General features: G+C 40.7%; 1 protein-coding gene across 2 annotated transcripts in view; it reads right to left on the bottom strand.

The window, feature by feature from the left end:
* Positions 1 to 974: 974 nt before the first annotated feature.
* Positions 975 to 26499, bottom strand: part of LMLN (leishmanolysin like peptidase) — a 70009-nt gene continuing 44484 nt past the window's right edge. The window contains exons 13-17 of one of the 2 annotated variants that reach the window (XM_008009702.3): positions 19304 to 19436; positions 17105 to 17264; positions 14260 to 14390; positions 3548 to 3758; positions 975 to 1389 (exon numbers count right to left, since the gene is read on the bottom strand). In XM_008009702.3, the coding sequence (XP_008007893.2) occupies positions 1289 to 1389; positions 3548 to 3758; positions 14260 to 14390; positions 17105 to 17264; positions 19304 to 19436 (736 nt within the window). In that variant the 3' untranslated portion in view covers positions 975 to 1288. The remainder of the gene's footprint in view (positions 1390 to 3547; positions 3759 to 14259; positions 14391 to 17104; positions 17265 to 19303; positions 19437 to 26499) is intronic. The other variant, XM_008009703.3, reaches the window with a different exon arrangement.

Here is a 26499-nt window from a genome sequence, read left to right as displayed (position 1 = left end):
ACCATCTCGTTTTAACTTGTATTTTCCTTCTTATACATAAAACCATTTTCAGATGTTAGAAATTCTTCTGCAATAATTTCTTAAACCACTTTAAAAAATTGCATACCTGTCTGCCAGAATTTCTTATCTTCATCGGTCACAAAGGAATAGTTCTGTTTTTGTTGGATCACAATTGTCTTAAGTATTATCAAAAAAATACAATTATGTTTTTTTCTGTTTGCACGTCTTCCATGTTTTTACCGGGCAGAGTATTTTACTCTCTCTGTTTCCACATTTTTTCATGTCATTATTAAACTCATGAAGAATACAACTGGAAGCTGAGCTCTGAAGAGGGATGAATACAGAGGGCTACCAGCATACTGATAGCAGTTCTGGAAGCTGAGCTCTGAAAAGGAATGAATAGATGGCTACCAGCACACTGACAGCAGTTCTGCCATAAACTGCCACACAGCTGGCAAAAGGGCAAACACGGTTAAATCATAAGATTTAATGAAACATTTAAAAAAAATTCTTTAGAATAAACAATGGGAACAGTGAATTAAGTTTACTATATACAGCCATTAATTTTTTTTTTTTTAAAGATACAGGGTCTCACTCTATTGCTCAGGCTGGAATACAGCGGTGCAATCATAGCTCATTGCAGCCTTGAACTCCTGGGCTCAAGTGATCCTCCTGCCTCAGCCTCCCAAGTAGCTGGAACTACAGGCATGCACCACCATGCCCGGCTGCCATTAAATTTAAAATAGGTATAATAATGATATGTAGAAATCCCAATTCAATTATTTTCTATAAATCAAAGGACAATTTATACTTTTGAGGACAAGATCTCTAATTCTAATCTTGCAATAATTAGCTGTTGTTTAAGTTACTGCAGTATATGGATGATGACCTTTCCCACTGTTATATGTTAATAAAAATGTTGAGGTATGTAATCACTCTGAAAATTCCACCCATTATCCTTTTTTCAAAGGAAAACTTTAGGAAGATTACAAATCCTAAGTGACTTGCAGTTCCTTCTCCTTCTCCAAGATGAGGTGGTTGGGTTGCTGATGAAGGCGGCCGGGTTGCTGATGAAGGCGGCCGGGTTGCTGATGAAGGTGGCTGGGTTGCTGATGAGGACAGGCAGCTGTGAAGTTCTGCTTTAAGGTCTGATGGTCATCAACTCTTCCAAGCCAAACTCAGGAATGCCACTTCTGCCATCTGCATAGGCTGGCACTCGCTCAAACTTTGTGCTTTGTTCACATGAACATAACATAAAAGGATATCTTGAAGATCCACTTTTCCATTCCTAATGCCATACACACAGAAGAAATCCAGCCAGTAGAGGAAACAGATTGCCTAGCAGAAGCCAGAGGGTGACCACCAGGCTTGAGGAACAGGAGCAAAGATCTAGAGTTGAAAACAAAAAGCTGACTTTCTATAAACATTTTTGGGATAAATCATACCAATTAAATATTGACAGATGAATAGCAGTGATTATTAAAAGGTAAACAAGGACCACCTTGAGAGCTAAATCAAGAGCGAAACCCAGGTATAAAAAAGTTTTTGTTTCTTTTTTAATGGAGGAAACATACATATGGAGGAAGAAATGATGTATCCACTATACCAAGGATAAAAAATGGTATCCAAAAAAATTGCCTTGGGGTAGTAACCCAGCAAAGCTAAAGATAATACACAGGAAAGTAAATTAATATCTTGTTATTCTGAGATGGGGTGAAGAACTTTCTTCTTTTTTCTTTGTACCTTCTAAGTAGGCTGATCGTATAATTTATCAACCAAAACTAGCACATTTTGAGAATGCAAGGGAGAGGACTATTAATAACGACAACAGGCAGACGGACCGCGAGCATGCAAGGGAGATGGCTATTAACAACGACAGGCAGACGGACCGCGAGCATGCAAGGGAGAGGGCTATTAATGACGACAGGCAGACGGACTGAGAGGACTATTAACAAGGACAACAGGCAGACAGACAGTGAGGATGCGAGGGAGAGGACTCTTAATAGCGACAACAGGCAGACGGACTGCGAGAATGCAAGGGAGATGGCTATTAACAACGACAACAGGCAGATGGACCGCGAGCATGCAAGGGAGATGGCTATTAACAACGACAGGCAGACGGACTGCAAGGATGCAAGGGAGAGGACTATTAATAACGACAACAGGCATATGCATGGTCTCAGCCAGACCAGGACATATGGTCCCGTGTTTCTAAATATCTACCTATCCATTCATATCACCAATCAATCTGACTTGTTTTGAAACAGCAGAAGATTCTACAGATTTGGGGCACTAGAGGTATATTTTAATTCAGCCATGATGTGTCCTCATAGGTAAAAACAGTTCTCATAATGGAAACATTTTTATAGCAGTAGGGAGAAGAGGCCAACCTGACCTTATTTTAGGATGGGTTGTCCTTTTAAATATTTTAAACAATAAAGATGAGCTTTTATTTATTTATTCATTTTGAGACAGAGTCTCATTCTATTGCCCAGGCTGGAGTGCAGTGGTGTGATCTTGGCTCCGCCTCCTGGGTTCAAGTGATTCTCCTGCCTCAGCCTCCCGAGTAGCTGGGACTACAGGCGCCCACCACCACGCCTGGCTAATTTTTTGTATTTTTTTAGTAGAGACGGGGTTTCACCGTGTTAGCCAGTATGGTGTCAACCTCGTGATCTGCCTGCCTCGGCCTCCCAAAGTGCTGGGATTACAGGCATGAGCCACCGGGCCCGGCCAACACTGCATAAGATTTTTATTGTTCATAATCTGAAATGTCAAACTGCCATAAACATCTCATAGGTCATTTAAATCACAACTTTGTGAATTCATGAATTCTGCTTTTATACTCTCAGCAATGTGTTATCAGCCTCAGTGGGGACACCGTCAATTTCAAGGGGAACGCATTCTTCTCAAGGGTGTCTTCCGCATTCTCCTCCTGCTTCTAAAGGGTTTAACTGGCATCTGTCTCCTCACAGCTTCAATCTCTTGGTGCCAGTTCCATTCTCTGGAGTCTCAGAACGAGCACACGGTCCTATTCCTCAGTGAACCCCCAGTCTTTGCCAGCCCATGTCTTTTTGTCTCATTTTTTGCATGTGGGTTATTTGTGCCTCCTTGCATTTTTCTCCTCTTTGTGGGTATGCCAATTCCTTTTTTGAGTATCTTTTCCAGATCTTTCCCTCACTTTCACTTCAGCTGATTATGATATGACTAAAATATATTTAATCACTTCTTGTATTTAATGAGCAGCATTTTGTTTACCCTTAATTTCCAAATGAATGGATACAACGTTCACTTTTTGTGGTCTCTGATGAATAATTTTGTGCAACTCAGAGGTTCTTCACCAGAAAGCCTTGCTCTTACTCACAAGTGTCAAGTTGACCTATCTTAGATTTCTAATAATGGTGGGAAGGAGGATTTTCCCATAAAAATGCAATCAGAAGGGAAGAAACTCAACTTGTTTTAGAGCTTCCTTGAAGGGATGCCAACACTTTATAAGAGAAGTTTGCCCCTTTACTTTTCCCTCTTTATTCCAACCATAGAGGGCACTCACCCAGTGGCAGAGCTCGGGTCAAGTTAGTAGCTGGAGGATCTGTTTCTGGAGGACAGAGCTCACAGAAATCCCAACACGATGGGCAGAGCAGGTTTCCATCATGAATCCAGCCATTCATCTGGATACTGATGGGGAGGACCTGCCCAGCCCGACTACACAAATATGAAGTATCTTGGACCCAAACTTTCAGACCTTGAGGAGAACAAGAAACCTTCAAACAGGAAAAAATATATAAAAATAATAAATATCAAGTCAGTAAGATTCTAAGAGATTTCTCCTTCAACTACAGGAAAATACATTAAAATTTACAAAAAACGTTGGCAATAAAGCACAATTTGCAGTGTGGGCATATCTTTAACCTCATATAAAGAGTTAAGTTGGCCGGGTGCGGTGGCTCACACCTGTAATCCCACACTTTGGGAGGCTGATGCAGGCAGATCATGAGGTCAAGAGATCAAGACCATCCTGGCCAACATGGTGAAACCCTGTCTCTACTAAAAATACAAAAATTAGCTGGGTGTGGTGGCGGGCACCTGTAGTCCCAGCTACTCAGGAGGCTTAGGCAGGAGAATCACTTGATCCTGGGAGGCGGACATTACAGTGAGCCGAGATCGCGCCACTGCACTCCAGCCTGGAAACAGAGTAAGACTCCATCTCAAAAAAAAAAAGAGGGTTAAGTTATTTAGGTCCTAAAAGAATTACACTCTGTGTGGCAGGAGTTCTTAAACTTTGGATCTAGCACCTTTTAAAGAATCTGATGGAAGCTATGGACACTTTTCCCAAAAATTACAAGGGGGCACACACACAGAGCTTTTACACACACAGAGTGTTTTCCTTTTTTTTTGAGACGGGTCTCACTCTGTTGCCCAGGCTGGAATACAGTGGTGATTTTGGCTCACTGCAGCTTTGACTACCTCGGGCTCAGGTGATCCCCCACCTCAGCCTCCTGAGTAGCTGGGACCACAGGCATGTGCCACTATGCCGGGCTGATTTTTGTATTTTCTTGTAGAAATGGGGTTTGGGTTTTGTCATGTTGCCCAGGCTGGTCTCGAACTCCTAGACTCAAGTTATCCATCCACCCTGGCCTCCCAAAGTGCTGAGATTTCAGGCATGAGCCACTGCACCCAGCCAAAAATTTAACTATTTAAAAAAAACCCTCAAAGTTGTTTTCCACAAAGACTTCACATTCAATTATGCTACTTCCCTTTAAATATTTCTGAAACTTCTCTCTTGGAACTATCTTCAAAGTCAGTGCACACTTCTAAACCTGTCTGATGGTAGCAAATTTTTACGTGGCAAGTAGATATAATTTTTGGAAATAGCCCAAAGTTGCCCAGAACCAAGTCCAGTAAAGGTAGTTGACTAAACTGGTAAATACAAGGCGTGACACAAAATTACTAAGATTGATTTCCTTAGGTGACAAACTACTTCTAAATATAATTTCAAAAGAAGAGTTCAAAAGTATATTTGAAGTCATTTTGAAATAACTCTATCATCAGTTAAGTTGAAATATATCACTCTTTTGAAAATTTGTTTTTCACAAAAACAAACAATGAAGTGTGACCTCTTCTACAAGTCTGTCTTTCAGTGATCCACATCAAGTAAGCATCAACACAGCTACAGTGCAACGTCATTATTCTTTAAAGTGAGACTTGGTCGAGCACTGTGCTTGGTGCTGAAAAGGATACTAAAAAAGTACATGATACAGTGCCTGCCCTCTAGCAGTTTCCACTGAGGAAAGATGAGTAGGATACAAATTTTTTTTTTTCAGCTGGGCACCGTGGTTCATGCCTGATTATTAATCCCAGCACTGTGGGACACCAAGGCAGGTGGATCACCTGAGGTCAGGAGTGCGAGATCAGCCTGGCCAACCTAGCAAAACCCCATCTCTACTAAAAACACAAAAATGAGCCAGGCGCTAATTTGGCGCTAAAAATGGTGGGCGCCTGTAGTCCCAGCTACTCAAGTGGCTGAGGCATAAAATCACTTGAACACAGGAGGCAAAGGTTGCAGTGAGCTGAGATCCCATCACTGCACTCCAGCCTGGGTGACAGAGTGAGACTCCATCTCAAAGAAAAAAAAAAAGATAATAAAAATAATAATATTTTTTAAATAAAATACTAACAGTATTTTGAAATTAGAAGAAAAAGCAAAAACTGAATAGTACCAGACTATTTTATGATTAAGAGTCAATAAATGGTAGAAACAAGAACAAATATTAGAAAGTTTCATGGAAGAAAGCATTTGTATCCTAAGGATGTACCCAGGATTTGGATCATGGATCACCGTAGGGCAGATATTACAGGTTGGGAAGCAGAATGCACATGGCTTAGAGATGAGAATTATATGAGAGTGTTGATAGGACAAGAGGAAAACTCCCTTGCTGAAGTTGAAGTATTCTCATTGTGGAATTCTGGGAATTAAGTGTGGGCAGGAGGGTAGATGTACAAGTAGTAGCAGACATAATAGACTCAGGAAAACTGAGTCAAAATCCAGCAGCAGGAAGAACCAGGAAGAAACTGATTTGCAGAACACAAAGAAGGCTCAGGACTGCCACACCCACACCCAGTACCAAGAAGTAAGAGCTACAATTAAAAGGATTAGATAAAAGTCCATTTCAGAAACAGACCCCAGCATTCCTCTTCCTCACCTGGACCACTGTTTGTTCTGAACCCAGCTGATATAGTTTGGGTATTTGTCCACTCCAATCTTCTGCTGAGATGTGATTCCCAGTGCTGGAGGTGGGGCCTAGTGGGAGGTGTTTGCGTCACGGGGATGGATCCCTCATGAATAGCTTGGTGCCCTCCCCACGGGAATAAATTCCCCAGAGATCTGCTTGTTCAAGAGATCGGGACCTCCCTCCTCTCTCGTTCCCTCTCTATGTGATATGCCTGCTCCCATTTTGCATTCTGCCATGATTGTAGGCTTCCTGAAGCATCACCAGAAGCCCACGCCAGCACTAAGCTTCTCGTATTCTGCAGAATCATAGAGATTTATTTTTTGGAAAGGGCAAAACAGAGTTTTTCTGTTCTGGGGGAAACTAAGTACAGGTGAGAGCTGGGCTGCCATCATGAAAATAAGGACTCTTAAGTTTACAGGTTAAATATTGAGACTACTTAGCATTTGAAATTGACTTACTTCCTAGAACTCTCACAGCATATAAACTTCAGGCGGGAGACTGGTAGTTTCTGACAAATCTGACCAATCAAAAGGGAAACCCCTCAAGACACGGATATCAAAGGTTTTGTAAGGAAGGAGCCCTATAGTGAAGACCACAGTCAGCAAGCCCTATGTGTGCTCAGAGCTTCCAAACTGCCTGCCAGCCACTTCTTTTTTCTTTTTTCTTTTTTTTCCTGTGTAGCTGGGATTACAGGTGCCCACCACCACACCGGGCTAATTTTTGTATTTTTAGTAGATGAGGGGTTTCATCATGTTGGCCAGGCTGCTCTCAAACTCTTGACCTCAAATGATCCGCCCGTCTCGGCCTCCCAAAGTGCTGGGATTACAGGCGTGAGCCACTGCGCCAGGCCCCAGTCACTTCTTGAATATGAACAGGCTGTTAATGATCACCAAAAATAGAATCAACCCATTGAATTTTGGAATACTGGGCTTGTGGCAGGTGGGGATGTGGTGTGCGAAGCTAAAGTTAAGAATTTACCAGCTTCCAGAGAAGAAAGAAGAAAGATTCTGGCAATCGAAACTCAGAATGACGTCGAGACTTAGCACACAAAGGAAAAATGCTCTCACAATTCTGATGGAAAATAATTTTCTTTTTTTTTCCTGCATCCAATCATTCATTAGGAAAATAATTTTCAAAAAGAAAGCCACACCCACTCAAGCTACTGAAGGATGGCAGAACACACCACTCCAAAATATGCTGTTTTGGCACAAAGGCTTCCAGCTCAAGGGACTTAAACACAGCAGAGCCAGCGACACTGTTCTGACCTCCCCCTCTCCTCCTGAAAGCAGGAGACAAAACTCCCACATGAATAATGTCCCTCCTTTTCCAGGAGAAAAGAAACCTTCTTATCACCAATATAGGGAGTCAAAGCCAAAGAATTTGGTACAAATAGACCTTCTTAAAATAATTCTTAGCTTCCTTTAGCCTCCCCATACATTTTACTTTTCCATAACTGTCTCCCTTTGTTCAACGTAGTATAAAAGTATATAGGTTTTACCACTTCTTTGAGTTTTCATTTACTCATGCGGGCTCCTGTGTCATGTAAAACTTAGATTACATAAATGTGTGTTTTCCTCCTGTTCATCGGGCTTATGTCTGCTTCATTCTCAGGCCTAGCTGAAGACCCTGAGGGCAGAGGTGAAGCAGGTGAAGTCCCACCTTCCCACGCTATCAGCAGGCGTCACAGTAGAACAGTGATGCTTTCAGACATGCAAGTCTCAACGCTCTTCTCTGTCACATACTCCTCAAATCTCCACTAGAAGATATGTTCCATTAAAATTAAAAAGAAATCCAAAAAAGAATACGACACAAAATCCACAAAGTAGGGGATCCAATATGAGAGAGACAGAGGGACCAGAGAACCTCCAGGATGACCCTAACTTGAGATCCCAGCGGGACCTCCAGGATGATCCTGACTCGAGATCCCAAGATACCAGCTGTGCTGCCAACATAGGATTACATAGTCGAGATGAGCACAGGCCAGAAATGTTCAGAAGAGATTTCCCCAAGATGAAATGGATAGAACACCTCAGGTATCTGGTTGTACTGAAAGGAAATGAGCCCAACTGGGAGAACAACTTAGAATTAAATTAGTGCTAAATACAAAGAAAACTGATTTCATGAAAAAACAAGATATTAAATCTAGAGAAAATGAAATACTGGGGAGAATAGGGAAGTAATCATTGCGTGCTACCAGGCGCCACGTTTGCATAGTCATGGTAACGTAAACAGTGAACACATGTTGATCCATAATCACCGCTGGGGGAAGGGGAAACAAGAAGTCTATGATGGGGAAATAGGAAGTGAACACAGCAAGAGGAGGAGGTGAACCAACTAAATTCTTATTTTCTAAAGTCAACAGCTAACATCTGAAATTCAAACCTTATGAAAGAATAATGTAAGCTTTTTAAAAATAAAAAAGCAGGCCGGGTGCAGTGGCTCGTGCCTGTAATCCCAGCACTTTGGGAGGCCGGGGCAAGTGGATCACTTGAGGTCAGGATTTCGAGACCAGCCTGGCCAACATGGTGAAACCCCGTCTCTACTAAAAAAAAAAAAAAAAAAAAAAAACAAAAACTAGCTAGGCGTGGTGGCGGGCGCCTGTAATCCCAGCTACTTGGGAGGCTGAGGCAGGAGAATCACTTGAACCCGGGAAGCGGAGGTTGCAGTGAGCCGAGGGATTACACCACCTGCGTTCCAGCCTGGGCAACAGAGCAAGACTCCATCTCAAAAAAAGTAATAATAATAAAAAAAATAAGAAAGCAAATAATAAGTCTCCCCTGACTCCTCCACCCCAACAAAACAACAACTAAGAATTGAAAGTGAAGACTCTGGGAAGAAGTAATAAACGTTAAGGAAGTAATAACAGAGGCTCTAGTTTTTTGTGTGTGTTGTTTGTTTGTTTTTGAGATGTAGTCTCACTCCATTGCCCAGGCTGGAGTGCAGTGGTGCAATCTCAGCTCACTGCAACCTCCGTCTCCCAGGTTCAAGAGATTCTCATGCCTCGGCCGCCTGAATAGCTGGGATTATAGGCAAGCGGCCACCATGCCTGGCTAATTTTTGTATTTTTAGTAGAGACAGGGTTTCATCATGTTGCCCAGGCTGGTCTAGAACTCCTGACCTCAAGTGTTAGCCTCAGCTACCCAAAGGGCTGGGATTACAGGCATGAGTCACAGTGCCTGGCCTGAGGCCGTAGTTTTTTGGAAGCAGACAACAAATTAGTTTCAAACTATTTGCATGTATAAGTTTGATCAAAACTAAAATTTAAAAAGGATCAATGTGGTCATGGAAGGAAGATGAGAGGAGGGAAATTAGTTAGGAAACTGTGAAGTGATAATGGCTTGAACTATGAAGGTAAATCTAAAATAAAATAGATATAAGAGATTTCAATAGGAGAGTAATCTAAAGACTTAGTCTATATTGATCCGTCTTTACAGAACAGAGAGTAGAAAACCATCATTCTGGTTTCTAATTAGAGAGACTGGGACCAGTGCTGGAAGCAACACAGCTGAAATGCAGAGCTGTTGAGAGAGGGCTCATAAACTGGATTCTGGATGAACGGAATTCCGAGTGATCAAACTGCAACCGAATGAACTTGTGACATCCACAGTCAGTTCAGACACGGGGCTAGGATGATATAAGATGATACTAAGAATGGCTCTTTAATACACACCACAGAACAGTATGTGTAACTTGATACTATTGGTGTAAAAAATGAAACAAAAATATAAATTTGTGCCTGCACAGAGTTTATCTTTAGAAGGATACAAGAAACTGGTAATGTTAATTCCCTCTGAAGGGAGAAATGAGTGACTGAAAGACAGGGCTGGGAAAAAGGCTTTTCCTGTACATTCTTTTGCATCTTTTGAATTTTTCACCATGTGAATTGCTGACTTATTTAATAAATATATAAATTACTTAAAAATTTATATTAAAAGGTGCCATCAGCACAAACGGTGATGTGGTAAGGCCAGGACCTCAGTTTCATCAGGAAAAACATGCTAAGAACACAAAGGGTTGACATGAAAACACGCGCCTCAAGGTGTCTTTTGTACAGAGAAAATACAGTCCCCTTTGAACTTGCACCTGAAGCATTTCATCCCACTTTTTATTTCACTTATTCTTATTTATGTTCATCACAGCAATTATTTAGCCACAGATAGCCAATCTGTAACTTATAACAAAGCCCATTTCAACAACTCATTATCTTATGGACGCATATCCTACAGGTGTCAAAGCCCACAGAACATAAAACACCCGGAGAGAACCTAATGTGAACATGGACTTCGGATGATGATCTGGGTTCATCGACTGCACCAAAAATACCTCTGTGGTACAGGATGCTGACGGTGTGGGAGGCCACGTGTGTGTGGGAGGCCACGTGTGTGTGGGAGGCCACGTGTGTGTGGAGCAGGGGAATATGGGAACTCTCTGTACCTTCTGCTCAAATTTGCTGTGAACCTAAAATTGTTCTAAAAAATAAAGTCTATTAATAATAATAAAAAATAAACCTCAAAATAACAACAAAAACCCCTCAACAACAACAAAAAACCTAGTCTGGTAGTTCCTAGAAAAGCTGAACATAGAATTGCCATATGATACAGCAATTCTACTCCCGAGAAGACTGAAAACAGGGAGTCAGACAGATACACAGAAGCCAGTTCACTGCAACAAGATCCCAACAGCCAAGAGGTGAATGCAAACAACCTAAGTGTCCATCAACTGATTCAAAACGTGACAGATCCATACAATGGAGTGTTATTCAGACATATAAAGGAAAACCGTTCTGATACATGCCACAGTGTGGATGCGTCCTGACAACACCATGCTAAGTAAAAGAAGTCAGCCGCAACAGGACAAATATTGTATGATTCTACTTATAAGGACTACCTAGATTAGGCAAATCTACAGAGAGAGAACAGAGAATAGAGGCTGTCAGGGCTGGGGGAGGAGGAACAGGGAGGGATTGTTGAGTGAGTACAGAGTTTCAGTTTTTGGGATCATGAAAACCTGTGAGATGCAGACTGGTGATGTGCACGACAACGTGAATGCATTTAGTGCCACTTAACTGTACAAGTAAAAACAGTTACAGTGGAAATGTTTGTGTTATATCTATTTTGCCACAATTTTAAGAAAACAAAGCTCAGCGATCCCTCCCTTTCTTCTTTCCCCTTCCTCAAAAGTAATTACGTCTAAAGCCGTTAAGTGAGGAAAGGTAGGTGATCTGTATGGAGGGGCAGGCGGAGGCGTGTGACCGGGAGGTCACGCAGAGTTGGCTGGGTGAGGAGGGTGATGGGAGTGAGAGAAAGTGGACAGGCTGTGGATAGATCAAATGAGTAAACATACTGAGATGACAGGAGCTGGATTTCTCACTGTTGGTGAAGGAAGTACAAATATGAAAAGGTGGAAAACTAAAATAAATCCTTTGGTGTCAGACAAGTTCTCACACCAATGGAATCGAACCAGCCTCACTGATGCGAGCTCATGGTTACACACACAGACAAGTTCTCACACCAATGGAATCGAACCAGCCTCACTGATGCGAACTCATGGTCACACACACACAGACAAGTTCTCACACCAATGGAATGAAACCAGCCTCACTGATGCGAGCTCATGGTCACACACACAGCCACAGGAGAGTGTACTGATACATACACATACACTTCCTGCCTTACTAAGAGGGCCTGGTGAACTGGTATTCCCAGTTCCCAACTGCGATTATCAATGGCAATGAACAGTGTAATCAGCACCCAGATCTTAGTCTCTAAACACCACACTTCACTGAAAGTAACTGGAGGTCTTTAGAGAAATGGTTAATTACATGTCAGGGGCAGACAAAGAACAAAGTGAGCTTAGAATATCTTGTGACAGAAAAAAAAGAAATATTCGGCCAAGCATGGTGGTTCATGCTTGTAATCCCAGCACTTTGGGAGACCAAGGCGGGAGGATCAGTTTAGGCCAGAAGTTTGAGACCAGCCTGGCCAATTTTTGTACTAAAAATACAAAACTTAGCTGGGTGTGGCGGTGCATGCCTTTGATTCCAGCTGTGCAGGAGGCTGAGGCACAAGAACCTCTGGAACCCGGGAGGCGGAGCTTGCAGTGAGCCAAGATCGCACCACTGCACTCCAGCCTGGGTGACAGAGTAAGACCCTGTCTCAAAAGAGAAAAAGAAAAAAAAAGTTAATTTTCCATAAATCGTATGGCATGTGAAATATATCTTGATAGAGCTATTACCAGGTCAGGTAAAGTGGCTCATGTCTGTAGTCCCAGCACTTTGGGAGGCTGAGGCAGGTGAATCACATGAACCCAGGAGTTCAAGGCCAGCCTGAGTAGTATGGCAAAAACCTGTCTCTACAAAAACTAAGAAAAATCAGCCGGGTGTGGTGGTCTGTGCCTGTAGTCCCAGCTTCTCAGATGGCTGAGGTGCGAGAATCACCTGAGCCTGGGAGTTTGCGGCTGCAGTGAGCCATGATTGCACCATCATCTCCAGCCTGGGCGACTGAGCAAAACCCTGTCTCAAACAAACAAACAAAAAAACAAACCAAAAAAAAGCAGTTACCAAAAAAAAAAAGTTAATTTGATAAGTAACTTTAATGATAAGAGTTAAATTTCCAGTTACAAAAGTCCGTTTAGCTCTTGCAGCTGAAATGGCCCAGGAATGCCTTACTGTTCATTTCTCAGGCTTGCGCTCTCCTCCCTGACACCCATTTGTAGGGTGCAGAATATTCATTACGTTGGATGCTCCTAAGTCACAGAATGGCTACATCTTTATAAGTTCTGAATAAGGTGATGTAGTCATGTAATATCAGATGTGCAAATAAGATAATTAAGGAAACAGTGGGCGAGGCATGGAGGCCCCCGTCTACAATCCCAGCACTTTGGGAGGCCAAGGCAAGAGGATTGCTTGGGCCGGGCGCGGTGGCTCACACCTGTAATCCCAGCACTTTGGGAGGCCGAGGTGGGTAGATCACGAGGTCAGGAGATCGAGACCATCCTGGCTAACATGGTGAAACCTCGTCTCTACTAAAAATACAGAAAAATAGCCGGGCCTGGTGGCGGGCGCCTGTGGTCCCAGCTACTCCGGAGGCTGAGGCAGGAGAATGGCGTGATCCCAGGACGTGGAGCTCGCGGTGAGCCGAGATCGCACCACTGCACTCCAGCCTGGGCGACAGAGTGAGACTCCGTCTCAAAAAAAAAAAAAAAAGAGGATTGCTTGGGCCCTGAAGTTCTAATCTAGCCCCAGCAACATAGTGAGACCTCTTCTCTACAAAAAATCAAAAACATAGTCGGGTGTGTGGTGCACACCTGTAGTCCCAGCTGCTCAGGAGGCTGAGGTGGGGAGGTCGCTTGAGCACAGGAGGTGGAGGATACAGTGAGCCATGACTGCACCAGCACTCCAGCCTAGCTGACAGCAAGACCCTGTCTCAAAAAAGAGAAAAAGAAAAACAAAATTGTAGTTTGCCCTTTTTGGATTTCTAATTACAAAGGAAAAAAAGACGCTATTATTAATCAGCAACTGATATATTAATTCTTTTTTCTTTATTTTTTTAGAAAAAGGGTCTCACTTTGTTGCCTAGGATGGTCTCGAATTCTGGGCTCAAGCGATCCTCCTGGCTTAGCCTCCCAAAGTGCTGGGATTACAGGCGTGAGCCACCATGTCCAGCCTGATTTACTAATTCCTATAACCCATGCAGTCCTCAGACCTTTTGAAATAAAATTGTACATTTTTTCCATTACAAAGTAATATTTGCTCAAGAACAAAAGTACATATTTGTCATTACTTCCTCAGAATATATGCCCAGAAGTAACATTACAGCAATTATATACATATTTTTAAGAGGCAGTTTTTCTAAAGAAATGACAATATTTTCATAAAACATAAGCATCTAAACTAATATTTACATAAACAAGATAAAGTATTGATCAGTAAATTAATTACATAAAAATGTGAAAATATAATTTAAAATACACAACCATAAAAGAGAGAAAATCACACAATATTTGGCATAACTAAAAACAAACATAAGCTTACCTGATAGCATCCGCTCCCCCAGTCCGGGTAACTCAGCTTCCTCTCACACTTTTCCATAACAAATGCTGATTTCTGAATTAGACAAACTGAATGAGGTCCATACTTTTCAGCGCCATAGTTCTTAAAAATTTCTGAGGCAAAGAAGAAAAGTCTCCTTAAAAATTGACTTCTGGCTCAAAGAACAAGAAACTGAAGCATTCCATTTTTATGATTAAAAATTGCTTTAAAAATCAAACATGTTTCATGGAAATTTTAAATTTAAACAATTAGGACAGACAGGATTCCAAACTCACACTAGGTTCTTAATGATTAACAGGAGAAAACGACTGTATCAGACACAAGGGAATAAAACTGGGCCCAAAGGTTTCTAGGTTAAATATATAGAAGAACTAGCACTAAGAATCACTAGATCACGAGACACCAATATAAGAATCATCTTCACTGGTGGTCTAAATAGGAGGCACCTCCAAATGACCCATGATAGGATGAGGCCAAGTGATTTCTATAATGCAGACTTTTGGGGGGTGTTGCAACTTTTGAAAACTTTTTTATATCTTCAACTTGTGTCACCTCCTGGAAGTCCATAAATATTAGGTTGGTGCAGAAGTAACTGCTGTTTTTGCATTACTTTAATGGCAAAATCACAATTACTCCTGCACCAACCTAGTAAGATGCTGATCTAATCTCACATTAAGCACAAACCTGGAGAGGACAGGGTGGAATGAAAGCCTCTAAATACCTAATGGACAAAGGGACAAAGCTCTTAAACCCAAGCAATAATTTCCTCTCTTTAGACTCTTCACAATAAGTTTTATTTTGGGAAGTAGAGAGTTCAATTAGCCCATTTTGAAATATTATAAAGATAAGTGTTTTACGTCAGTTTTGATAAATCTTAACATATAAGCTAAGAAAAAATGCAAATTAGAATAAAACAGAATTCTTTACTTCTTTTGAGTATCAGAGTCTTTGAAAAGTATAGTGATCAGTGTCTAAAATGGGGTTCCGGGCTGGGCGTGGTGGCTCAACTCTATAATTTCAACACTTTGGGAGGCTAAGGAGGGAGGACTGCCTGGGGCCAGGAGTTTGAGGCCAGTCTGCGTAACACAGCAAGCCTCGTGCATGCCTGTAGTCCTGGCTCTGGGGAGTCTGAGGCAGGAGAATCATTTGAGCCCAGGAGTTACAGGTTACAGTGAGCTATGATGGTGCCACTGCACTCCAACTTGGGTGACAGAGTGAGACTTCATCTCTAAAAAATAATAATGATAAAAAATCAGAATTCAGCAAACTATAACCCTCAGGCCAAATCCTAGCACATTCATTCATTTACACATGGTCTGTCACTGCTTTCAGACTGTAACAGCAGAGCTGAATCAGGAAGCCAGAGACTTGACGACCCACAAAGCCTCAAATATTTATAATTTTGCCCGTTACAAAAAAAGTTTGCCAACTCCACCTCTAAAACAATAACATGTGATAGTACATCTCTGGCAAATCCATAGCCGACAGATCTGTGCATTTCTTTTGCTTTAATACGGAACTGCTGAGTAGTTACAAGTTGTTAGGATATTTATTTATTTATTTATTTATTTATTCTGTATTTTTATGTGAGATGGGGTCTCACTGTGTTGCCCAGGCTGGAGTGCAGTGGCATGATCTCGGCTCACTGCAACCTCCACCTCCTGGGCTACTCAAGCAATCCTCCAGCCTCGTCCTCCTGCATAGCTGGGACCACAGGTGTGCACCATCACACCTGGCTAATTTTTTGTATTTTTGATACAGACAGGGTTTCACTATGTTGCTCAGCTGGCCTCAAACTCCCGAGCTCAAGCAATGCACCTGCCTTGGCCTCCCAAAGTGCTGCGATTACAGGTACGAGCCACTGTGCCTGGGCAGGACATTTATTAAATAGATGAGTGATGGGGAAAAACGCTGCAGGAATCCAGTTACATCTGCCAAGTTTAAGAGTAAAAGGTAAGAATACAAAAATTTAGAATTTAAATGCCTTAGTCTGTAATAAAGTATGGAATGGGGGTGGGGGTTTGGAGACTAGGTTAAAACTTCTGATGAACACAGAGAGAAAAACTACTTACTGCCCTTTCTTACATCAGATGTGAGAACATTTCTGTTTACAAAGGTAATTAGTATGAGCAGTAACTTATTGCAAAATATCCAATTCTTTATTCCTTTGATACCTTGTTCATTTATGTGTGTTGAGAGGAAACAAATAATACGGTAACATATCTTACTGGCCATGAGAAAGAACATTGTTTTGACATCTGAAGAGTGACATGTTGCTTCTAACTTACATAAAACGCACATTCCCCATGAGAGGGAAAAGCAGCTTATCTAAGGTATTTTAATAAAAAGAGGTTGGCATTGGAGGATCTTGCACTGACACAAATTAACTATATTCCTTAGTATCTATCCGCTTATCTGAGAAATACAGTAATGTCTTCCTTATGTTTCTCATAATGTTTTCAGAAGAATAAAATGGTAAGAATGAAAGTGGTTTGCAAATGGAAAGTGCCATGCAGCTAGAAGGTATGACTAAAATATAGTGTGTGCATGCATACACTAATAATCCCTTCGATAAGTCAGGCACAGTTGCAACCACTTACTACATTAATTCGTTTAATTCTCACAACTCTATAAGTATTGTCGCCATTGTACAGATGAAGGAACAGGCAGAGAAAAGCTAAGTCACTTCTTACATATGGATAGCAGCTGAACTATAAAGCAAATTCAGACCGTTCTGCTCTAGGGTCTGTGCCCTTAACCACTATTCTATATTGCTAATATATAATTTTAATATGTATATTAAACTTCATTTCACTAGCTGACTAACCTGGTTGATTTTCCAATATTCTACAATCTGAGCTGCGCTGATATTCACCACTTAAATGCCAACTGAATTCCTGACTGAAAGGGCAATAGTCAGCAATTTCCACGGAGCCACCATAATAAGGCAAATCTTCTGCAGGTATCCCACTGAGTTCATCAAAGTACTGCAAAACAAATATTGGGAAGACAAGAAAGAAACATTCTGTATAAACAAGAGGAAGTGCACAGGTAATATCTTGCAACCCTCTAATGCCATATAACACAAGATACTAAAGTACTTTTCTTCATCCACTGCACCAAATAAAGAAGACAGTAGTAAACCACCAGAGGAGTAATTTAAGGTTGCTATAGTTCTACAAATAAACAAGGTAAGTAAATGAGTCTTAAGTTATGTATTACAATGTTCAATTAGAGTAATGTTTTAAACGAATGAAATAGTTTTAATTACACTGAGTAAAAAGAAGTTTTAAGAGTTGACAAAATATAAAACTAATGCATAAAGTTACATTTTAAATATATTTTTCAAGAGTTTTTAGGAGGCAGTTTACACGTTGTTTTGACAAACTTGAAAAAATTAAAATCTGAGAAAATAAATGAGATCATATATAAAAAATACTTTGAATGCCAAAGGTACAAGGCACCAGATAAATTTTATCGTTCCTTTCTTTTTTATAGTAATTTTATGGCTGGACATGGTGGCTCACACCTATAATCCCAGCACTTTGGGAGGCCGAGGTGGGCGGATCACCTGAGGTCAGGAGTTCAAGACCAGCCTGGCCAACATATAGTGAAACCCCGTCTCTACTAAAAAAAAAAAAAAAAAAATACAAAAATTAGCTGGGCATGGTGGTGCACAGCTATAGTCCCAGCTACTTGAGAAGCTGAGGCAGGAGAATTGCTTGAACCTGGGAGGCAGAAGTTGCAGTGAGCCAAGATCACACCACTGCACTCCAGCCTGGGTGACAGCAAGACTCCATCTCCAAAAATAAATAAATAAATGAAAATAAAATAATTTTATGTGTTTTTTCACCCCTGGATGCACCAGAGAAATTTTTAAAGATGTTACATTTTTGAGTTATATTACTATGCCTATGAATACATTTGCTATTTTATGGTATCTGAAGCATTCAGTGAGCTTATAAATATGTGTAGGAAGCTTAAAATTCAGCAGCTTTATTTTAAATTAGCTTCTGAGACATCATTTCTGACAAAAGGTTCCTTTGTAAATAGCAGGTACAGTTGAGGCTTTTTAAAGATAGCTTTGGCAACAAGAAATGTAAAGGTCATGGCCAAGCGCGGGGGCTCACGCCTGTAATCTCAACACTTTGCGAGACCGAGGTGGGTGGATCACATGAGGTCAGGAGTTCGAGACCAGCCTGGCCAACATGGTGAAAACCCGTCTCTATTAGAAATACAAAAAGTAGCCAGACATGTTGGCTCACACCTGTAATCCCAGTGCTTTTGGAGGCCGAGGCACATGGATCACTTGAGGCCAGGAGTTCGAGACCAGCCTGGGCAACATGGCAAAACTCCACCTCTACTAAAAAATATGAAAATTAGCCAGGCATGGTGGCTCGCAGCTGTAAACCCAGCTACTCAGGAGGCTGAGGCACGAGAATCACTTGAACCTGGGAAGGGGAGGCTGCAGTGAGCTGAGAACATGCCACTGCACTCCAGCCTGGGCGACAGAGTGAGACTCTGTCTCAAAAAAAAAAAAAAAAAGATAAAACATAAAAAGAAACATAAAGGTCAAATCAGAGATCCAGACAAGATATGTGGGACCATTTCCTTAATCTTTCGGATCCCATGAATCAAATCTTTTCCAAAACAGAGTTTCCAAGTCTTCTAATTGATTGGATTAGAGTACTTAAGTTATTTTCTTTAAAGATTTTTTTTCTGTGTAGATTAGAGGAATTTAAATAGCAAGATTTTGGAAATAATTAGAAAACATAAACAGGTAAAAACAGATCAAATATTCAAATTCTTCTTGCCATTATTATAAGACACTGCTAGATTTTAACTAAGTGCTATCGATTAGGACATTAGTTATAAAGAAATGGAAGCATTATTCCATTTTTTTTAACTTATGGAAAACAAACAGGGTCTTATAAATAAGAAACTTAAGAGAATTTACTCTTTTAATTAGAATTGAGACTACTTTTGAAAAGCTGATTCCTACAACTGTGCCCCAGACTCATTTTACCTGGTATTCCTGTGGTAAAGGTTTAGGGAACTTCTGCAAATTACACACTGCAACTGCTCTCTGGTCCTGTCTGCAAGTTAACTGCAGTGGGTTACTTCTGAGCGTGTCACAGTAAGGGCTCAGCATCTGCCTCCTGCAAACAAAGAGAAGTACCACGGTATCAGACTTTAAAGAAAATATTGCAAGTCCATTAAACAGCCAACAATTGGAAATCCAGATCCTGGCCTAAAAATACAAACCTTCATAATTAACAAATGGGATTCTCGGAAAGAGATGGAGGTAACGTCCCCTCTGCCCTGAAGCTACAAAGAGTGAAATTTTCTCTATTCAATAATCTGACAGTTTGTTTAATTGACCACCTTCACCAGACAATCTTATTTTCCTGTGCAAAATAAAGATTTTGTGAATATTCCTAATTGTTACCAACTTGTTCTGTTCCATTAAATGTAATCTTGAAAATATAATTTGAAAAAAGGGCATGTAAATTATTAAAAGATATTAGAATCTGTTGCACTGTCTTGCAAAAACAACCTTCAAACAAACCTGTAATTCTTAGCAGTCATCAAATTGACAATTTATAATATAAAAATTATATTAATATCAAAATAGCAATTTTATAAATAAAATCTCAGTATTCCTAAATAATAGAAATCCTATTAATACTGGTCTACCAAATTGTAATAGAATCATTGACAATCTTCCTCTTCTTCCACATATTTCTTAAGGAAAAAAAGCCTGTATTAAATATTTCTTATTTTAAGGAAAATTGATGAATTGTCTTCTTTAAATGAACACGGTGTATCAGCATACATCTTTAGGGAGTTACAGCTTCCTAAGATGAAACATACAAAATACTTACCACAGTCTTCAGCAAATTGGAAGCAGCACAGTATAACAGGAAAGCAAAGGTTTTGAAGTAATCACACAGGTCTGGGTTCAAACACCAGCACCAGCCACACTTCTGTGGAAGTTACTTAACTTTCCTGAGCTTCAACCGCAAAGCACTCAGTGCCTGGCACACGCAGGCTACTCAATAAATGTAATTTCTGCTGTTTATACCATTTTCATAAAATCTTCATATAAGGCAATATTTTAACTTCCAATGATAAAGCTTCAAATGAATATGGAAGTTCATATTCCAATAGTTCTTAATCAGTTACTTTCTTGATACCATGAAAGTCATTTCTGTTTTTTGTCTAAAACCAAAAGGCATATTATATTTACTTTAAATAACATAAAATGAGTTTTGGCTAAATGAATAAAGAAGAAAAAAGAAGTTAAAAGTCAGTGATTTTAAACATTCCAAAGTTAGAGCTAAGATTCATGGCTTACAAATTCCGGAGAAGCACTGTCAAGAGAGCTGGAAAAGGTCTCTATCTGTGCTGCCCAATGTGGCTGCCATCGATCATGTACGTCACTTGAAAGGTGACTAGTTAACTGAGGAACTAATTTTTTTTTTCTTTTTTTTTTTTTTGAGGCGGAGTCTTGCTCTGTCGCCAGGCTGCAGTGCAGTGGCACGATCTCGGTTCGCTGCAAGCTCCGCCTCCCAGGTTCAAGTGATTCTCCTGCCTCAGCCTCCTGAGTAGCTGGGACTACAGGCGCCCGCCACCACGATTACATCCAGCTAATTTTTGTGTTTTTAGTAGAGACGGGGTTTCACCATGTTAGCCAGGATGGTCTCGATCTCTGGACCTCGTGATCTGCCCACCTCAGCCTCCCAAAGTGCTGGGATTACAGTCATGGGCCACCACGCCTGGCCCTGAGGAACTAAATTTTAAATGGTATTTAACTTTAACTAATTTAAATATAAGTTCAGCCACATGTGGCTAATGGTACCACATTAGACAGTATAGCTCTAGAGTCAATATTCACATCAAATGAGCTAGGCAGAGGAGTTGGGTGGTTTATCGGTTTTAGTTGCTTCAAACATAGGAAGAACCTTATTTTAAGTATGTGTAGATTGAAGTGATTCAAATAAGTATGGCTCTGCCTATGCTCACTCAACCAACCCCTTCTCACACTGGTTTCCCAACAATGGAGAAGAGTCACAGTTGACGAAGCCCAGAAGTTAGGCATCGGCCCCTGTGCTCAAGAACGGCCGCACTGGAATCCCTAACAGACACACAGGCAGACCGGGTCTGTGCTGCCGGAAGATGGCTGCTATCCTGTGAATGATTCTGAACTTCATGCTCCCAAGTGGGGCATCTGAATGATTGTGACAGGGGCCAGCAAACTCAACTCTTGGGTCAAATCCTGACCACAGTCTGTTTTCTTTCTTGTCGATTTTTTGTTTTCAAAACAGGGTCTCGTTGCCCAGGCTGGAGTGCGGTGACACAACCACACAACCATAGTTCACTGCAGCCCTGATCTTCTGGGCTGGAGCAATCCTCCCACCTCAGCCTCCCAAGCAAGTGGGACTACAAGCATGTGCCACCATGCTCACTTACTTTTGTAGAGACGGGGAAGATGACAGGAACATGGCCATGCCCATTTGTTTTGCCTCTTGCTGTATAAAAGCAGAGGTAAGTAGTTGTGACACAGATTGTAACAACCCTCAAAACCTAAAAATTTACTATTTGGACCTTAAAAAAAAAAGCCTTGCTGGCACTGGCTTATGAATCAAAGGATAGAAGAGAATTCAGGGGACCCACGGCTTTAGTTTTTAAGAATAAAGAAGTAGAAGTCCCTTCTGTTTCTGGTCTTAGGTGATGCTATAATTGGGATCCAAAGGGGAATAAACAGAGTTGCAACTGTTAACAGAAAAGTGAACAAAAACCTCCGTGAGCTCTTGCCGCTGCAGCGTGAATGACAGACTTCCTCTGACACACCGGGACAGTGGTTCCCAAACTCCACTACACAGTAAGACCACTCGGGAATTTAGTAAAACGAACTCACACAACGCTAGTGCCTGGCTCTTAGCACAGTCATTATTTAACTTGTAACCTGGGTATGGAGAGTTTTTCAAGTTCTCTAGATGATTTTCATAAGCAGCAAAATTTGAGCACCCCTAACTGGCTGATCAGGCTGTAGTGCAGGGTTAACAAGCTGTCCTCAGAGTGGCTGCCGGTGCTTCCGGCTACTGCCTATTATCTTCACATTAGGGTTACAGCCCAGAGGTCAGATTCCTTAGTAGAAACCACAAGTGATTTAAATTGCTTTATGACCTAACACAGGTAAGAAAAGATGAGAATAACATTTTCTTTACTTTCTTTTTTTTTTTTTTTTTTTGCAACAGGGTCTTGCTGTCACCCACACTGGATTGCAGTGGCATGATCATAGCTCACCACAGCTGTGACCTCCTGGGCTTAAGGGATCCTCACACCACAGCCCCCAAGGAGCTGGGACTACAGGGCCATGCCACCATGCCAGGCTAATTTTTTTACTTTGTAGAGATAGGGTCATGTTGCCTAGGCAACATGGTCTCAAACTCCTGGGCTCAAGCAATCTTCCCTCTTCCCAAAGTGCTGGGATTACAGGTGTGAGCCACCACACCATACCTGACCCACCAGGGGAAATTGTTTTAAATATAAAAAGAGAAATACAGGTACCACTTCCAATTCCTGGAAGATGGACTAGATAGGCTTTTCCCTATTCCTCCCTCTAAGTACAACTAAAAACCCAGTCACTGTAAATTAAAGAAATAAAAGAAGACTCTGAAGGGTAGAGAGAAGTCACACTAGTCAAGGACTTCAGGACTCAAAGAATGACATGGTGATGAATTCTCTCAACAACTGATAGACCAACTAGGCAGGAAATCAGCAAGGATATAGAAGGACTTAACACCATCAACCAACAGGATGTAACTGACATTTACACAACACTCCACCCAACGTCAAGAAGGACTTAACACCATCTACCAACAGGATGTAACTGACATTTACACAACACTCCACCCAATGTCAGAATAACCAACTAGGCAGGAAATCAGCAAGGATATAGAAGGACTTAATACCATCAACCAACAGGATGTAACTGACATTTACACAACACTCCACCCAACGTCAAGAAGGATTTAGCACCATCAACCAACAGGTCGAAACTGACATTTACACAACATTCCACCCAATGTCAAAAAGGACGTAACACCATCAACCAACAGGATATAACTGACATTTACACAACACTCCACCCAACATCAAGGACTTAACACCATCAACCAACAGGATGTAACTGACATTTACACGACACTCTACCCAGCGTCAGAATGTACATTCTTTTCAAGTGCCCATGAAACGTGTATAAGATTGGCCGGGAGTGGTGGCTCATGCCTGTAATCCCAACACTTTGGGAAGAAGCCAAGGCAGGTGGATCAGTGAGGTCAGGAGTTCAAGACCAGCCTGGTAAACAGGATGAAACCCCGTCTCTACTAAAAATACAAAAAATTAGCCGGGCATGGTGGCGGGCGCCGGTAGTCCCAGCTACTTGGAAGGCTGAGGCAGGAGAAGAGCTTGAACTCAGCACCAGAGGCTGCAGTGAGCCCAGATCGTACCACTGCACTCCAGTCTGGGTGGCAGAGTGAAACTCCATCTCGAAAAAATTTTAAAAATAAAAAAACATGTATCAAGATAAGACCATATCTTGGGCCATAAAACAAACCTGAACAAATTTAAAATAACTCAAATCATACAGCATATATTCTCCAATTACAATTCAACAACAAAAAATAACAGAAAAATTTCCAAATACTTGTATACTAAATAAAACATTTCTAAATAATCCATGGGTCAAAGAAGAATCTCAAAGAAAAATTTTTAAAAATACATTGAACTGAATGAAAATAAAAATACATTGAAATTTGTGAGACAAAGCTAAAGAAATGCTGAGAGGAAAATGTATAGCAACAAACAGCTACATTAGAAACAGGAAATATCTCAAATCAATAATCTCAAAAATCGAGATTAAGAACAGAAAAATAGGCCAGGCACAGTGGCTCACGACTGTAATCCCAGCACTTTGGGAGGCTGAGGTGGGCAGATTGCTAGAGCCCAGGAGTTCAAGACTAGCCTGAGCAATACAGTGAAACCCTGTCTCTACAAAAATATAAAAATTTAGCTAGGTGTGGTGGTGTGCACCTGTAGTCCCAGCTACTCGAAAGGCTAAGGAAAGAGGTTTGCTTTCTTACAATAATGGAATTAAACTAGAAATCAATAACAGAAAGATAGCTGGAACATCTCAAAATAGCTGGAAATTAAATCACTTTTAAATAATACAGTGGTCAAAGAAGAAATCTTAAGAGAAAGTTAAAAATATTTTGAACTTGAAGTGACACAAGAGTTTTGAATTAAAAGAAAGAAAAAAATATTTTGAACTAAATCAAAATAAAAATAAAGCATGGTAAACACCTCATTATATTCTAGGATTTATTACTTCAGAGTATTACATAAATTATGTATTTATTTATTTAGAGATGGGGTCTTACTCTGCTGCCCAGGATGAAATGCTGTGATGTAGTGACAGCTCACTGCAGCCTCGAGCTTCCAGGCTCAAGTGATCCTCCTGCTTCAGCCTCCTGAGTAGCTGGGACTCCAGGCATGTGCCACCACACCCACCTCATTTTTGTACATTTTTGTAGAGATGGGCTTTCGCCATGTTGTCCAGGTTAGTCTTGAACTCCTGGGCTCAAGCAATCAGCCCGCCTTAGCCTCCCAAAGTGCTAGGATTACAAGCGTGAGCCACCATGTCTGGCCATAAATAATAATTTAAATTAAGCTAATATTAAGTATGACAGGGGAGCCCATTATTTGCTCATTTAGTAATAATTATTATGTATTTCATAACTTTTCTTCTTCTATTATTTTTTAAATCTCTCTTACTGGAAGGATATATCTGTTTTTCACAATGTGTCAGATTTGAAAAAAATCAAGTTTAACTGACATAATATAATTGTTCTGAGAGCCATACGGATTAATTAAAGGTAAAATAATTGGGGAAAAAAGAGAAAACTCCAGATTGTATTCATCACAAATACAGAAACAAAAATCCACAACAAAATAATAGTCCATAGAATTCAGCAACATATAGAAATAATTATATGCCCTGACCAAGTGGGGTTTACTCCAGGAATGCAAGGGTGATTTAATATTTGAAAATCAACCAATGAAATACACCATATTAACAGGCGAAAAAAATCACGATTATGCATATCAACTAACGTAGAAAAAGCATTTGACAGAAGGCAATATCCATTCATGATTAAAGCTCTCAGACACATAGGAATAGAGCGCTACTTTCTCAACATAAATAAAACATGTATAAAAGATAAAGAACATGTATAAAAACATGTATAAAGAACATGTATAAAAATCTGCAGCTAACATTATATTTAATAACGAAAGACTGAATGTTTTCTCCCATGTTTATGGATTGGAAAACTCAACACAGTAAAAATGTCAATTCTCCTGAAATTGACACACCGCGTTAATGCAGCTCCTAGCAAAATCCCTGCAAGTTTTTTGGCAGATACAGACAAGATTATTGTAAAATGTATATGGAAATGCAAAGGAACCAAAACAGCCAGAACAATTCTAAAACAAAGTGGAAAGAATCAGTCTACCCAATTTCAAGACTTACTAAATAATTACAGCAATTAAGGGCTGTGTGTTATTGGTGGAGGCACAGACACGGGGATCACTGGAACAGAACGGAAAACCCAGAAGCAGAAACACATCACCACAAATACACCCAACTGGTTGTTTCTACCAAAGGCACGAAAGCAGTTCCATAAAGGAAAGACAGCCTTCCCAACAAATGGTGCTAAAGCGATTGGCCATCTGTACACAAAGAAACAAACCTTGATCTAAGTCTCCCACCTTATACAAAACTTAACTCAAATGAATCATGGACTTAAATGTAAAGTGTAAAACTATAAAACTTTTGAAAAAAACATAAGAAAACTTTCAAGATCTAGAGCTTGGCAAAGACTTCTTAGACTTGACGTCAAAGACACAATAAGAGGACAAACTGATATTCTGGACTTCGTCAAAACTAAAACCATTTGCCCTACAAAAACCCCTGTTAAAAGGATAAAAAAGACAAGCTATGAACTGGGAGAAAATATTTGCAAACCACATATCTGACAAAGGACTACTACCCAGAATACATGAAGAACTCTCAAAACTCAACAGTAAAAAACAATCCAATTAGAAAATTGGCTTAAGAGATGAAGAGGCTGGGTGTGGTGGTTCACACCTGTAATT

This window comes from Chlorocebus sabaeus, chromosome 15 (genome assembly GCF_047675955.1).
Source record: "Chlorocebus sabaeus isolate Y175 chromosome 15, mChlSab1.0.hap1, whole genome shotgun sequence".
Classification (NCBI taxonomy): domain Eukaryota; kingdom Metazoa; phylum Chordata; class Mammalia; order Primates; family Cercopithecidae; genus Chlorocebus; species Chlorocebus sabaeus.
Note: the sequence above shows the minus strand (reverse complement) of the source record. Positions and strands in the feature narration are given on the sequence as shown.